Source organism: Amblyomma maculatum, chromosome 3 (genome assembly GCF_055883805.1).
Source record: "Amblyomma maculatum isolate TAMU_Amacu chromosome 3, ASM5588380v1, whole genome shotgun sequence".
Lineage (NCBI taxonomy): Eukaryota > Metazoa > Arthropoda > Arachnida > Ixodida > Ixodidae > Amblyomma > Amblyomma maculatum.
Genome location: NC_139346.1, coordinates 190,383,681 through 190,396,724, shown reverse-complemented (window position 1 = coordinate 190,396,724; position 13,044 = coordinate 190,383,681). Strand labels below are relative to the sequence as shown.

Genomic DNA, 13,044 nt, shown 5'->3' with positions numbered 1-13,044 from the left:
CTGTGTGTGCAACAGCAGTGCCTCAGTGTGTGTGTGGTGACGACGGGCCAGAGTCCCGGCTCGCGTGAAGCTCGAACCCACGGGGACCGGTAGCACGCACAGAAGGCAGAAACCGCGCTCTCTGTCATGTCATTAAGTACTGTTACAGCAGTGAAACGGCTGGGCGTTAGGAACAAGCTGCCGCCTGTAGTTTCCCGCTTAAATCTTCCCTTAAACGAGTCTATGTTGTTTGCGAGAAATTAATTTTACATGCCTCTTGCATTATTGCTGTACTCCTGATACCAACATGGCCTTAATGTTGGCACTGATATGAGCGCAGTCGAAATTATACAGAGAAGAGCTATCGTTTCCAAAACTCTTCGCGCCCTGCCGAAATGATTCAGTGGTCAGGGCGCTCGGCTACCGAACCCGAAAACATGGCTTTGATTCCGGGCGTCCGCCACGCTTGCATGGCAGTGAAACTCAAGACTCCTGTGTACTGTGCGATGTTAGTGCTCTTTAAAGAGCCTCAGGTGGTCGAAACGCTTCCAGAGCCTTCCAATACGGCGTGCCTCACGCCTCATATCGCTTGGGGACATTAAAATTTCAGTATGGCAAATTATTCACTGTTCATAAAAATGACCTATGGTAAAGAAGTCGATTAGAACATATTTTTATTGTGCTACGAAGTCAGGAGCTTTGCCTTGCATACACATGACTCAGGTAAAGTGAATGTTTGTTTATCTGTAATTATGTGGGCGATTCTTCTGCAGCGCCATTGCAGTAAGTTCGCGACATCCGGTGTGGCAAAGGTTACGTCGTGGGCTTTGTTGATGAGGCTGTGGTCGGGCATTTTTCTGCGAGCCTTTACGCCAAGTGAACGATCCTGCGAAGTCTGGACTCGGCGGGCCTATAGTATGCTGCGTTGTCGAACTATACTCGAAGGTTCTATAACAGCGTCGTTGGACTGTACACTAGAGAATGCCTATTTTACATGATGCTCTCGACACCTGCTTTAGTGCGCAAAGTGTACGTGGCTGAAACTAGCCGACTCGCGCGCTTTTTGTATCCGAGCGCCGACGCGCGCACTTTCTGTACCCTTTCGTAAACAAACACCTCCGACACAGCCGCTAACTTCGTAATGGAAAGTCCTAATCAACGGGCTCACTACGAGGCATACAAGGCATGAATATGAATTTAAAGGCTGCTTTAAATTTTCAGGCGCAGTTATTCTCGCAACTTGTTGAAGGCGCCCCAAAATTTGCGTATCCATCTAAATTGCCATCATGTGCAAATGGCATTCGTTTAGCCGTCTAGCAGTCAGTTGAAAAAATTACATTAAACGGAGCAAATGTAATTCGGTGGGGATGAGAATAAATTTCGCGCATGACAGAGGTATTATTCCCCTAGTTATTTCTCTCTCGTGGTCCGGATTTGCGGTGAATACCTGTCTTATAGGTACACATATTCACCTACCACTTCCGGCGTTTCGATGCCTGTTGCAAATTACTATTTCTTTTCGAGGCTGTTGAACAGTATCTTAGTGAAATGATACATACAGGAGAAATTATCGCAATATTGAACGCGCACTGAACAAAGGAAGTGAGGCAAAATACAGCGCTCTCATTCATCGGCTGAATAGGCCACAGGCCGTCCACGGAATTTTCAGCGGCTGATGGGCTTGCATTATTGTATATGGTTTTTTTAGTGTTCAGCGTGCTCAAGAGACGAGACATTCTAGGACCTCTTGCAGGAATGTATATTTGAGGAATGGGATACGTGATTCCCACCGAATATTCCAATATGCTTGACTTTATAGCCATACTAGTATGAGGCTATTGCTTATCCGGGAATTCAACACCGCGATGACACAAGTTTCCTGACATCTTTCCAAGGAATCACCATAAACATTCAACTGCGCAAGCAATTTATTGGTCGCAATCAGCCAGTCAGCACGCAAGACCTCATCGAATGGCAGTTCGTTGTTAAATGCGAGATTGTTAAATGCAATCCCCCCGCCCTCCTACCCCCCCCCCCCCCCCCCTTTCTACAAATGCGCCTTTTAATACGAAGAAGGTCGGCAGTGGCGCGAGAGAAGCCCTCGCGCTAGGCGAGCCATTATCATCCTTCACCACGTCACCATAATGGGCCGTTCTCTTGCTTGCCGCCACGTTACAATATAGAGGAAATGACCACATAAAGAGAGCTAAGTGGTACATTTTTAGCCAGTTGTCATCAGTTGTCATCAGTGTCATCAAGGCTAAAAATGCAAAGAGATTTGGTGTTGTACAAGCTCATGCATCGATGGCAATTTCCGTTTTCAGGCGTGAGAAAAAACTGATGGTGGCTCAACTCGGTTAAAGCTGGAAATGGGCAGCAAAAGCTACAAAGCGGGTTGTTCACAAAGTCCGACTCGAACGTTCTCAACGCAGATGCACTGGCTGCAGATCGTATGGTGTGATCGGCGATTAGGCGCGTCTTCTTGGCGTCTTCCGAATCTTCTTGCTACATTTGACCGGTTTCTTTTTCTTCTCGTCCCTCTTGTCTCTTCCCTTCTTCTGTGGCTCGGAGCAGCTGGTGTCCATGGTTACGGCGCATGTGCAGTAGTCACTAGCGACGCTTACCCGAAACGCACCACTGGCTAACCTAGTGTAGCTTTCGCTACAAAAGTTCTTGCCATTTAGTGCCATAATATCATGTAGAGCTATATTGCCATATTGTCGTATTATCATTTGCGCATGCAACCAGAATGCGAAAGGTTGACTCATCGTTGATGTTAGAGAGTGCGTCATTTGAAGATCCTCCCTAAAATCAAGCAAACAACTTGGGGCACTCGTACGGTCGGTAGTTTCTGCTTTTGATATAGCCGGTTACCAGGTGCTCCTAATGCTGCCCTCGGTTCAATTGCCAGCTTCAGTTGGTAATGACAGGTGGCCTGCTTGTGCAGCGTCTGATCGGCGTTGTGACTCCCGTCGTTTCTTCACAACCAATTTCGCTGCCCAGACAAGTGCGAACAGCGCATTGACGGCAGCCATGAGATGAAGTAGACCACTGTACTCTCCAAAGTTGTCTCTGTAGTAGCCTGCATGACAATAAGTATTAGAAAAGATTAGTAGACGGCATAAAGAACGATAGTCGCGAACCGATAGAATGACTGGCACGTGATGTCGCCCCATGAGCAAGCGGATCGAAGGCAGTTTTCATAAGAACAATTTAGGTTTCGGTTGGGCGACTTTAGGCTGGCGACGATGGGGTAGGCGATGCCTTTACCTATGTATTTTTTTTTTATGGGCCCATGTCTCCTTGGAGTAACTTGATAATTTAATGAAATAAGTAGAACTGAGTCTTTTCAGGTAGAAACTGTTGGACCTTTTCCAAGACCACTCCATGTTGCAGTGCAATTTCCTTATATACATTTGCGGTCGAAATTTAGAATACATTACCAGCACATTACTTTAGCGTTTATATTTAGTGTTGAAGAAGCTGTTTAAACTGACTTTAATTCGAAACGCAGTAAAAACTTAAATTTTCTATGATAGATTAAAGCGAACCTCAACGAGAAAAAGTCAATTTCTGAGTATGAAGACAGATGACCAGATTTATACAGGGATGCATTTCTCAACTATAAGCCATAATAAACTCCTGATGAGTGTAATTTTTTAAGTAATTGACATTAAACCACGCCCGCGGCACATTTTTGTTAACAGATTATTGCAATGCGCTTTCCACAAAACGGAAACCCCTATTAAAGTTAATGAATAAAGGCACGCGTCTTGCTGATAATCTTGCTAATCTAAATGATCTGGCTTTGGCTCGGTTAGCTGATGCCTGCCATTGGCATTCGCTGGTGCGCGACCTTCTGCACACAATCTTGAAACGCATATCTACCAACAGAGAAGCCCTTCAAGTATTGCTTCACTCTCAGAACAGTTCTTCTCGTGGCAAGGAATCAAAGTACGCATAATGCCGAACCGAATGCTTACCAATAAGGGACGGCCGTACAAGGAGGCTGGCGCCGATGCAGAACGTGAGTCCGCCCATCATCATGGGCAGAGTACGGATGCCAAACTCGGTGACAAGAGCAGGCGCCTGCAGACCTACTCTGGAGCCGAATGACATACCAAGGACGATAGAGGCTGCGACCATCATGGAAAGTGTATCCGCCCAGACTAGCCACTCGAAAACTAGGCTCTGCACTACAAATCCGAGAAACATCACGGAGCCCAGCGACAACGTCTGAGAATCGATGGCAAAGCCACTAAGAGCCCTGAACGCAGTGTCCCCGACTGAATATCCTTGCATAAGATACACCGCGCATGAAGGGTCCAGGCCTTTGTCCTTCGCCAGGTCCGCTGGGATCAAGACGAACACGGCGGCGGGAAAAACGACAATTGAAAATGAGAGCGCGGTAACTAGAAAAGATAGCTGAAAAAAGTGCCTTATAGTTCTTTGAAGCTTCACAAGAATAGGTCTCTTTTTTACAGCAAGCAACGATGAGACGCTTTTCATAACAGCGAGGCCTCCGTTCTTCTCACCATGCTCTGTATTACTGCAGAGTGTATCTGCTCGCTCATGATCTCCTGGTTGAGACTCGACACAGCACCCACAATCTGACGCTATCACAGCAGAACTTTCTTGGTTTAAAGGGTCGACTAAAGTGTATCTTTCGGTCATTTTGTCACTTAAGGTTTCGACAGTCTTGTGTGGTGATTTCCGGCGTTCTGACAATGACGGACTCCTGAGCACGATAACTGCTGGGATAGAGTTGAGGAGGAGCGCCCCGTAAAGCAGGAACGCTCCTCGTACGCCGTACGTCGTCCGAAAGAATTCGAGGAGGGGAGGAAGGACGGCGGAGTTAAGGCCGGATACCGTGAATATAAAGCTGCAGGCCGTGGTCCTTAGCTTCTCGAAATGCTGTGCCACCACCACGTTGGCAGCGACGAACAAGCCGCACAGGGTAGTACCTGAAAAATGCGTTTGAAAAAAAAAAAGAAATATATATATATATATATATATACACACACAAACGTGTAGTTACACATGGAGAAAGCGTAGAAAATTAACCCTAAAGATGTTGTTACAGTATACAATAAACATAGAAGCTCCTTACTATTAACCAGAAGAGCAACATGAGGAGGGCAAGCATAGTCATTAGAGCATCTCTTGTGATTCAGGAATGCATACCCATGCGGAAACCAGAGACAGGACAGACGATAAAAGTAAAAATAAATATAATGCTTTGATGGCTCCTGATGGGCCGCGTATTACCATTTACTATAAAAGACGTGGATATACAACACAGGCTGATATGCCATCGTATAAACCAGCAAGCAGTTGAAACCATATGACAATGCCTGGTCTGAGTCGCCAGCAGTGTCTGCATGCAACGCCCGCTCGTAATAACTATTTGCTCTGCTTGCGTCTTAGCTATGCTAACTAGCGTAGCGTTCTATGCTATTATACTTTAAAGGAATACAGCCATTGCGACTGTTTATCCATCCCTGTAATGGCTGGAGGTCTAACACATGTATTTTGCTTGACACGTGGCAGTAGAAAAGGCGTATGCTTCTGTGTAAGTGCAGCTTTTGGATCGATTTATAACATTGAAAGGGGTTTATTTGATTAACTCGCCTGGAAACAAATTCTTGCGCACAAGACTTAGTATATTAAACAATGTAACGTGTGCGCGAAGAAAACACAACAGAGGTTTTCTTTCAAACCTAACAGGCAACACGGATATGTTAGATAGCTTTTTCAAGGTAGGGATATTCTCGCATGTTGAATTATATTGTCTGGGATATATAATCATAGCCTAACCTTTACGGTTCTGAATCGAGGCATAGTAATATTTTTGATGCGTAAGCCACTTTTTGGTGAAAAACTAGCCTTGCCAAATACAGTCTTCCCATTTTACAGCATCATTTGGTGAAAGAAGCGCTCAGAGTAGGCGACGGCGGGCACTTCCTTCGCGTAAAACGAAACGTGAAAAAATAGGTGAATGAGATAACGATAAGCGTAAAGGCAGTCACTGGTAAATATAGCTTGTTTACAAGACTGAGGCAGAAACAGGCTGTATGCAGATGAAGTAGCGGTCATCGCGTTATGGCATCGTGTACATGTGCACGCCTGAATGATTTCGTCATAGTGGTGGTATTCACAAGGACATTAGACGCCTGGCTTGGTAACTTCCAATTCCGGCTTCTGCATTTTCTGGTTTTCTTGCCGGCTTCAACACCTTATCCTCAGAGACGGCAGCTGGCCGACTGACCCGGCCCGCAGAAAATAGTATTTATTATTTTATTTTACCCTCAGGGCCTCGTGAGAGTCTTACAGCTACCACTTGCTTTGCTGCAACATGATTACCTTTTTATATGCATTACAGGGAAGGGCTGGCGTCGCCTGTATCTATCCCCTACTGCGCGGCGACTCCGCTGCGACTCCGTAGCCATGTGAGCCGTTTCATAACGTCGACGCGTGGAAAACGCCTCTGTGGGACTCAGGTGAGCAGTCCCGAACATTGTGGCCAGATCGTGATGGTTATGACTCCGAAATAATCTAATTACGTAGGCTGAACTTAAACAAGGTGACTCACCCCACGTTGCAAAGAGAGCAATGAGTAACACCATGACACAATTTAATGTGCACGAACGTGACCATACAGCATAATTTAGACGCGAATCTTCGCAATGTTTGTTATTCACGTTGAAAGACGCTGGCATGTAGCTCAATTACTTCGTGAAGCGAGATGTTTCTAGGTCTATCTAGAATTATCGCCGCGCGCAACAGCTTCTAGGTTGTTCAAGATTACCGTAGTTACGTTAGGCGCGTTGGCTCGTACACTTTTTGACAGATTTGAGCACAGTATGGCCGTGAACTTCGTGATTCTGTTTCGCGACGATCGCCGAAGAGATTTCTTGCTATTGTCACTTTGAGGCTGCAAGTCATCCAATAAAGATCTCGCTACAGCGACACCTAAGTCAGCTAGTTCGTGGTACCCGCGTTGTAACCGCTACGTGGAAATATTATTACTCCATATTTTCGCCTTTTCCTTCGCACAGAATATTACCTTCGTAGGAGCAAGAAAGCTAGTAGGCGGTCCTACTGATGCCATGGATTGTTTTATTAACACAGTGGTTTTGCAGACACGATATTCTGCCCTAATCCTACACCATCCAGTATAGTGCGTGTGCAGTTCTTAGAATACCATGAATAAGGCCGAAGACGATGCTTAGGAACAGGACGCTGTGTGCCCAGTAGCAGGCGCAGGCACTGATTCCCGACAGCAAGGCGCTGCTGAGCAGCACTGCTCGGCACGATACATGCTTGCAGAGGACGCCTACTACAGGACCTGCGAAAACATGTAAATGACAGTATAAGCACTGTTGTCACGTGCAACAATTCTTATTCCGTTATTAATGTAAAGTACTGTAAATTTACGATATTTACTCGATTCTCAGCACAACCTTTTTTTCACGATTGCAATGCAGAAAGTGAGGGGAGGGGGGAGGAGGTGATGTTGCTTAATAAGAAAAATCTAAAATATCCCCTTCCCCCCCCCCCCTTCTTTTTTTCTATTTTCACGGCGATATCTTGATGACACGGGCGCGAGAAATAATTTATTAGGCAAACAGCTTAGGCAAACATCTTCTGCAAACGTAAAGACAGTTCACTTGAGCTTTAAGTTGTGACTGCCCTCTTGAAACTTATTTCGACTTCCTTTATGGCTGTCAAACAGCTGACACCGAACATAGCAACGCGGGCAAGCGATACTTGCGTAACATGCCAAGTTCCACCGAATGGCTGCCGATTCCAGGTCCACGGGACAACACCCTGATAAAGTTATCGGTGTCGCTTTCGGTTGGCTGTTGACGTTCTGTGCCGCCAGCTATGGTGTAGTGCCGAACGCAGCAACACAAGGATCAGGAGATCGCGTCGCGGAGTCCGCGCAACATCGAGACTCTGACGGCTCCGGATCGGCGACAAGTGCTCTGGTAGCCTTGTCTACGCACTCCTCATCGCAAAAAAAAAAAAAAAAAAAAAAAAAGGAGGTGCTTAGATTCACATGCATTTTTTTTTTTGTTCAAATAATTTTGCGAAATTAGGAGGGCTCTTAGAATCGCGAATATACAATAACTGGATGCCTTAACTGTTCATTTAGATTTCCAATGTTGAACGTAACTAACTTAGAACCAATATAGAGCGCGAAATGAACTGGTCCCAAAGGCGAGTTTACTTAAACGCCTGTGTTCGATCTAATTAATACAACTCAATCATATCCTCGGCAACTTTGAGGGAAATGTTTTCACAAATATCAAGAAAATGACCATCTACCAGCCCAAGACCCTCCGTCATTGTATAATCATATAAAGGCCAGGCTGACTAAGGCTGGCAGGTCACAGCAGTGCACAGCAAGAAAAAGGGACCAAGTCAAAGAAAGGGAGGTGGGAGTAGTGTATACAAGAAAAAGAACACAAGGCAACGAAAACAAGCAAGGCACAACATGAACTGGTAATTAATGAAAGAAAAAAAAAGCCACAGCTAATACAGCAGCGGCCATAGCTGGGAATACAAAGCCGAGCAGCAGCCACAAGGGCAGAAGGCAAGTAGGGCAACGCAAAGGCAGGCACGGAAAGAAAGTAGGGCAGATATGTGCAGGGCAAAGTTTGGAGCGCATTGTGAAGAAAGGCCGGAATCTCTCTGTGAAATGGAAAGATTGGGATGTTCTGCAAGACAATCTAGAAGTGAACTGATCAGAGATCGATATTTTGCTCAGGTATTACGCGGCTACATGGCGATGATCGCAACACGTTTATTTGGCGGTGCCTAGTAGAAATGGCAGCGGGTATTGGTAGAGCTTTGTACAAACCTTTCGCCTAGATTCCTTCATAAATGTCTTGCGCATTGCAAAAATAAGACTTGTGAGGGCTGTGATCCCGCATGCCAATAAACAATAAACTAAATGTTGCGCCTACAGTCTTTCAAAGCGTTAAAAACGCAACAAATGAACAAACAGTTGGCATGATAAAAAGGTTGCTGCACACATTCCATTCCTTTCCAGCTTCTTCGTATATCATTTACTGCCATCCAATACGCCACATTGCTTTCCCACCAGATTTTTTTTTTTTGCAGCACAATCTTCGATGGGTGGTGTATAAAGCAAACATCATGTCGCACGCACCCACGGGCATAAACACCCACGTGTGTCATCCACGCGCACATACGTGCTTTACTATACTAATAGCAGTGATCCGATCGTTGGAACGTAAAGAGGACTATGCGATAATTGTGCACTCATAAATTGCTACCAAGCTTCGAAACTTCCTGCGCACCACTGGCTCTTCTGCGTCTCCAGCAATGCATTTCTCTAAATTTCTCGTATGCACAAAGGATGCAGAGAATGGTTGGCTTTGGAGTGCCGCGAGGTCCGTTCATGGGTCCCTAGCTGTTTATCCTATTCTTCGGAAATGACTGGCCTAATATAATAAATTGGTCGATTCATTGCCTGAATGAAGAGTCCGCAATTTACCGAATAATATCATCTCAACGCCTACATCGGTTGCAATCTATACCATGTCCAATTTAACGGTAAATACTGTAGGTTGCGTGAGATTTGGGTTGCATAGGTCAATTTACTGCGCGCGCTCTAATAATCTTTGCTACTGCAATAAAAGTTGTTTACTTGTTTAAATATTAAGGATTTTCTATAACCAATCACCTGTACTTCGAAAACGCCCAATGTGAATATTGTTCGCAACAGTAACTGCAGGACGGCATCACCGCAACGTTCTTGAACTCGTCCAATGCAAAAGCTGTGTTGTGTACTTGAACTTCATTGTTCAGTTTGTCAGTCAGATGATGAAAACAACGAAATGCTTCCGGTAAGATTCGAACCCCCTATCGGGAACGTTATCACGGCTAGTGGTGGAGCACCGGCGCCAAATTTGTAAACATTGAGTTTGTATCCCACCAGCGGCATGCGGTTGTTTTTTTTTTTTCTTGTACTTTCTTCTAAATTACTGCCACGTTTAACAAATAATGCACCTTACCAAAAAAAAAAAAAAACATTGCCTCGGCTTTTCTTTCTGTTAGTGGCTGTTGGATTATGCATTGTCACAAGAAAGTCCCTTATTTTCCCTGTATTTCTTGCTGGTCTCCTTCACGAAGTCTTTTCAGCCACTTTAATATGTTTGTTCTCGTGCTGACCAACATCGTAATATTGATGCACCCAGCAGCCGCACTAACATATATTTCGGATCTTTAGGGTCCGAACCTCTGAGGTATAGAAACACCTTTCCACATTCATGGCTTCATTTTTTCGTAGCTGTGCCGATTTTATTGATGCCTTTATATATTTCCTCCCTTCAGAATAGGACTTCATGACGGCTCCAGTATTAAAGATTCACAGCTCAATATTTTTTCCAGTTCTGCCGCATCTCTCCGTAATGCTCTGGTGATCTCTAGAAATGGAAATGATAGGCAGCTGCTGGACGACCAAGAGGAAAGTTGTTCTTTGGGTGTTCCACCCAGGCGGTCTGCTCACCTGCGAGAGCCGACATGGTGCCCGCCAGAGACACAGCCCAAGACGCCTGCTCCCTTGTGACCCCGTAAGTCTCGATGATGCCGTAGAAGAAGATGCCAGACACAGAGGGAACCGCCGTGCACAAGAAGAGCACGCAGGCGCAGAAACACGCGTTGATCCAACTCCACCGCGAGTCGGGTCCGAACGACGGTACGTTTCGAAACGAGGGCCATTTTGCCATCGCCACCACGAAACAGCTGCTTACAGCTCTGCCGACAGCGGAGAGTGAAGTCTACCTTCTGCACCAGAACTAAATCTTTAGCTGACAAGGACTCCAGGATGTCTCGATCCTCATTGTGGAAATGCGAGTAAATGTGGGACGCCTTTCTTCTAGTCCACGCTTGTAGCGCTGAGAAAGACAGGGCCGAAGGAGGCGCCAGAACACGCGACGCGACTTGTGCGAGCCTGTAGCAGATAAGTGCGAAAGACGCTCTAGGAAGGGGCGATTATAGCCCTCTGTCGGTTTTATCAGTTTTTATCGGGGTGACGAAAAAACACAAAAACTTAACACCTTAGCGAAAACAACTTTGCAATAGAATGCGATAATATGAGTGTCTAGGTTGTCGTCACTTCCTTTGAGAGTACAGTGGCAGTCTGAGGGCTGTAAATCTCAGAGAGAAGAAAACAAACACCATGGAGACAAAAGAAAATGTGACCGCTTCGGTTATCGTGTAACGTGTACGATAGCGAATGGTGCGCATCGCCACGCGTTAGTCGCACTAAAATGTTTATGAAGCGGACTTGAGGTCAAGGTATCTAGCCGCTCAGTGCATCAGAGAGAGAGAGAGAGAGAGAGAGAGAGCACGATTGGCATTGTGATAAATGGATGTTAAGAGCTCGTAGGACCGCTACAAATCAGTATAAGAACTGATGCTGGAGATATTTGATGCAGTGGCAATTGAGTTGAAACGCACATATATTAAACCTCATCTCGTGCCTTTCGCACAAGCACCAGAAAGCGAAATCTCTGCTTGCTTTCCTGCAAGATATTGGCCCTCATGATTAAATTTACTGAAATCAGTATTTGAACTATTTTTCTCGAAATTTGACAATGTCATTCATATTTCTTACACCGACATCAGTATGGCGGCATCACAATGTTATTATCACCGTCGGCGCAATAACACTTCCCCCTTTCCCCTCAATTCTTTCGCCCCCCCCCCCCCCCCCCCCCAACCCTAACCCTGTATACACTTCATTGCACCTTACTGCACCGGGCTACCTCGACGCTGCCAACGCAAAATCCTCTCCCCACACCCATCAACTGCACTCTTCCACATTCCATCGCTTCGCCTGTCACGGCGAAAGCGCTTTATAATTTGAAAAATAGAACCTACATGGCACCAAGCCGAAAAAGTCATGTGTCTGAGACCGATTCGTTTTCTGACGCGGTTACTGAAACAATGTAGCAAAAACCTTTATTTACCAAGCCTTGGCGCACCTTTCTCACTAGTATGCCGCCATTATTCGAGTGCTTTTCAATTATTGTTCTCAGCTGAAAATGAGATGCGATTACGTCACATGTACTTCATACAAAAGTTATGGACAATTCAGAAGAGTCAAATCAGTTTATTGGGACATGAACGTGGTATACACTTCCACAGAATGGGGCAAAAGGAAGCTAATAGCATAATTCCTGACGAGGCCTCCCCATGGGGTACATATCAATGACAGAAGGATGGACAAATTCAATTCCCCAGAAAACAAAATTAAAATTATGCAGATTATGTTTCCGAACGTTAGGAAATTAATTAAGACGCATAGCATTGTAAACAAAGAAAGTACATCACTAACGCTACAATTCGTGACATAAAAAGAAGACACTAGGAATAAGGCAAACATTACATGTCACAAGTATTCAGTTCATCGATGAGAAGCTAACATAGCGACTCCATTTTTTCGTTTGAAACAATTTGACTGAAAATCAGTTATTGAACGATAGGCATTTCGTACCGCAGTAACTTGCTTACTTTGGGTGCCATATAGTTAGTTTGAACACGAGTGGTAATGAGAAAAGTAACCCATATATTTTAGTCTACATTTATATTCACATGTGTTTTTTCTGAAATATGTGATGTCCTGCTTAATTTTCTTGAAATGTGTACAGAAACAGACAACTTAAGGCAAATTGGGTATGGAGAAACATGAGAAGCCTGGAATAAACGGTCACACATAGAAAGGTCTGGGGAACATTCGCACAAAGCTTCTTAAAAAAACAAAAAGAAACAAGAAAATCTGTCTCAATCAAATTTGTTGCATGTAATTGAGACTAAATTGCAGTATACCAGTTGGGAATGAATTAGGGCAAACACAACCGTCTTCTAGTCTGCATGGGATCAGTCTGCATGATGCGACTAATCACAGCAATAGAGTAAGTTACATTAAAACGAACATGATGTACGTAGTCATCCCAGCCTAAGTCACGTCGAAATAATATGCTTAGTAATTTACTTGTGCTTACAGATTGAATCAGGGTATTGTTGAAC

The 13,044-nt window shown here is 44.9% G+C and overlaps 1 protein-coding gene across 1 annotated transcript; it reads right to left on the bottom strand.

The window, feature by feature from the left end:
• Positions 1-470: 470 nt before the first annotated feature.
• On the bottom strand, positions 471-10,983 carry LOC146197264 (putative monocarboxylate transporter 5). The gene is made up of 4 exons (XM_084599061.1): positions 10,520-10,983; positions 7,184-7,327; positions 3,963-4,943; positions 471-3,061 (listed from the first exon to the last, which is right to left on the bottom strand). Exons 1-4 carry the CDS (start codon positions 10,737-10,739, stop codon positions 2,880-2,882), a joined length of 1,527 nt encoding a protein of 508 aa, XP_084455187.1. The 5' UTR covers positions 10,740-10,983; the 3' UTR covers positions 471-2,879.
• Between the last annotated feature and the right edge of the window lie 2,061 nt (positions 10,984-13,044).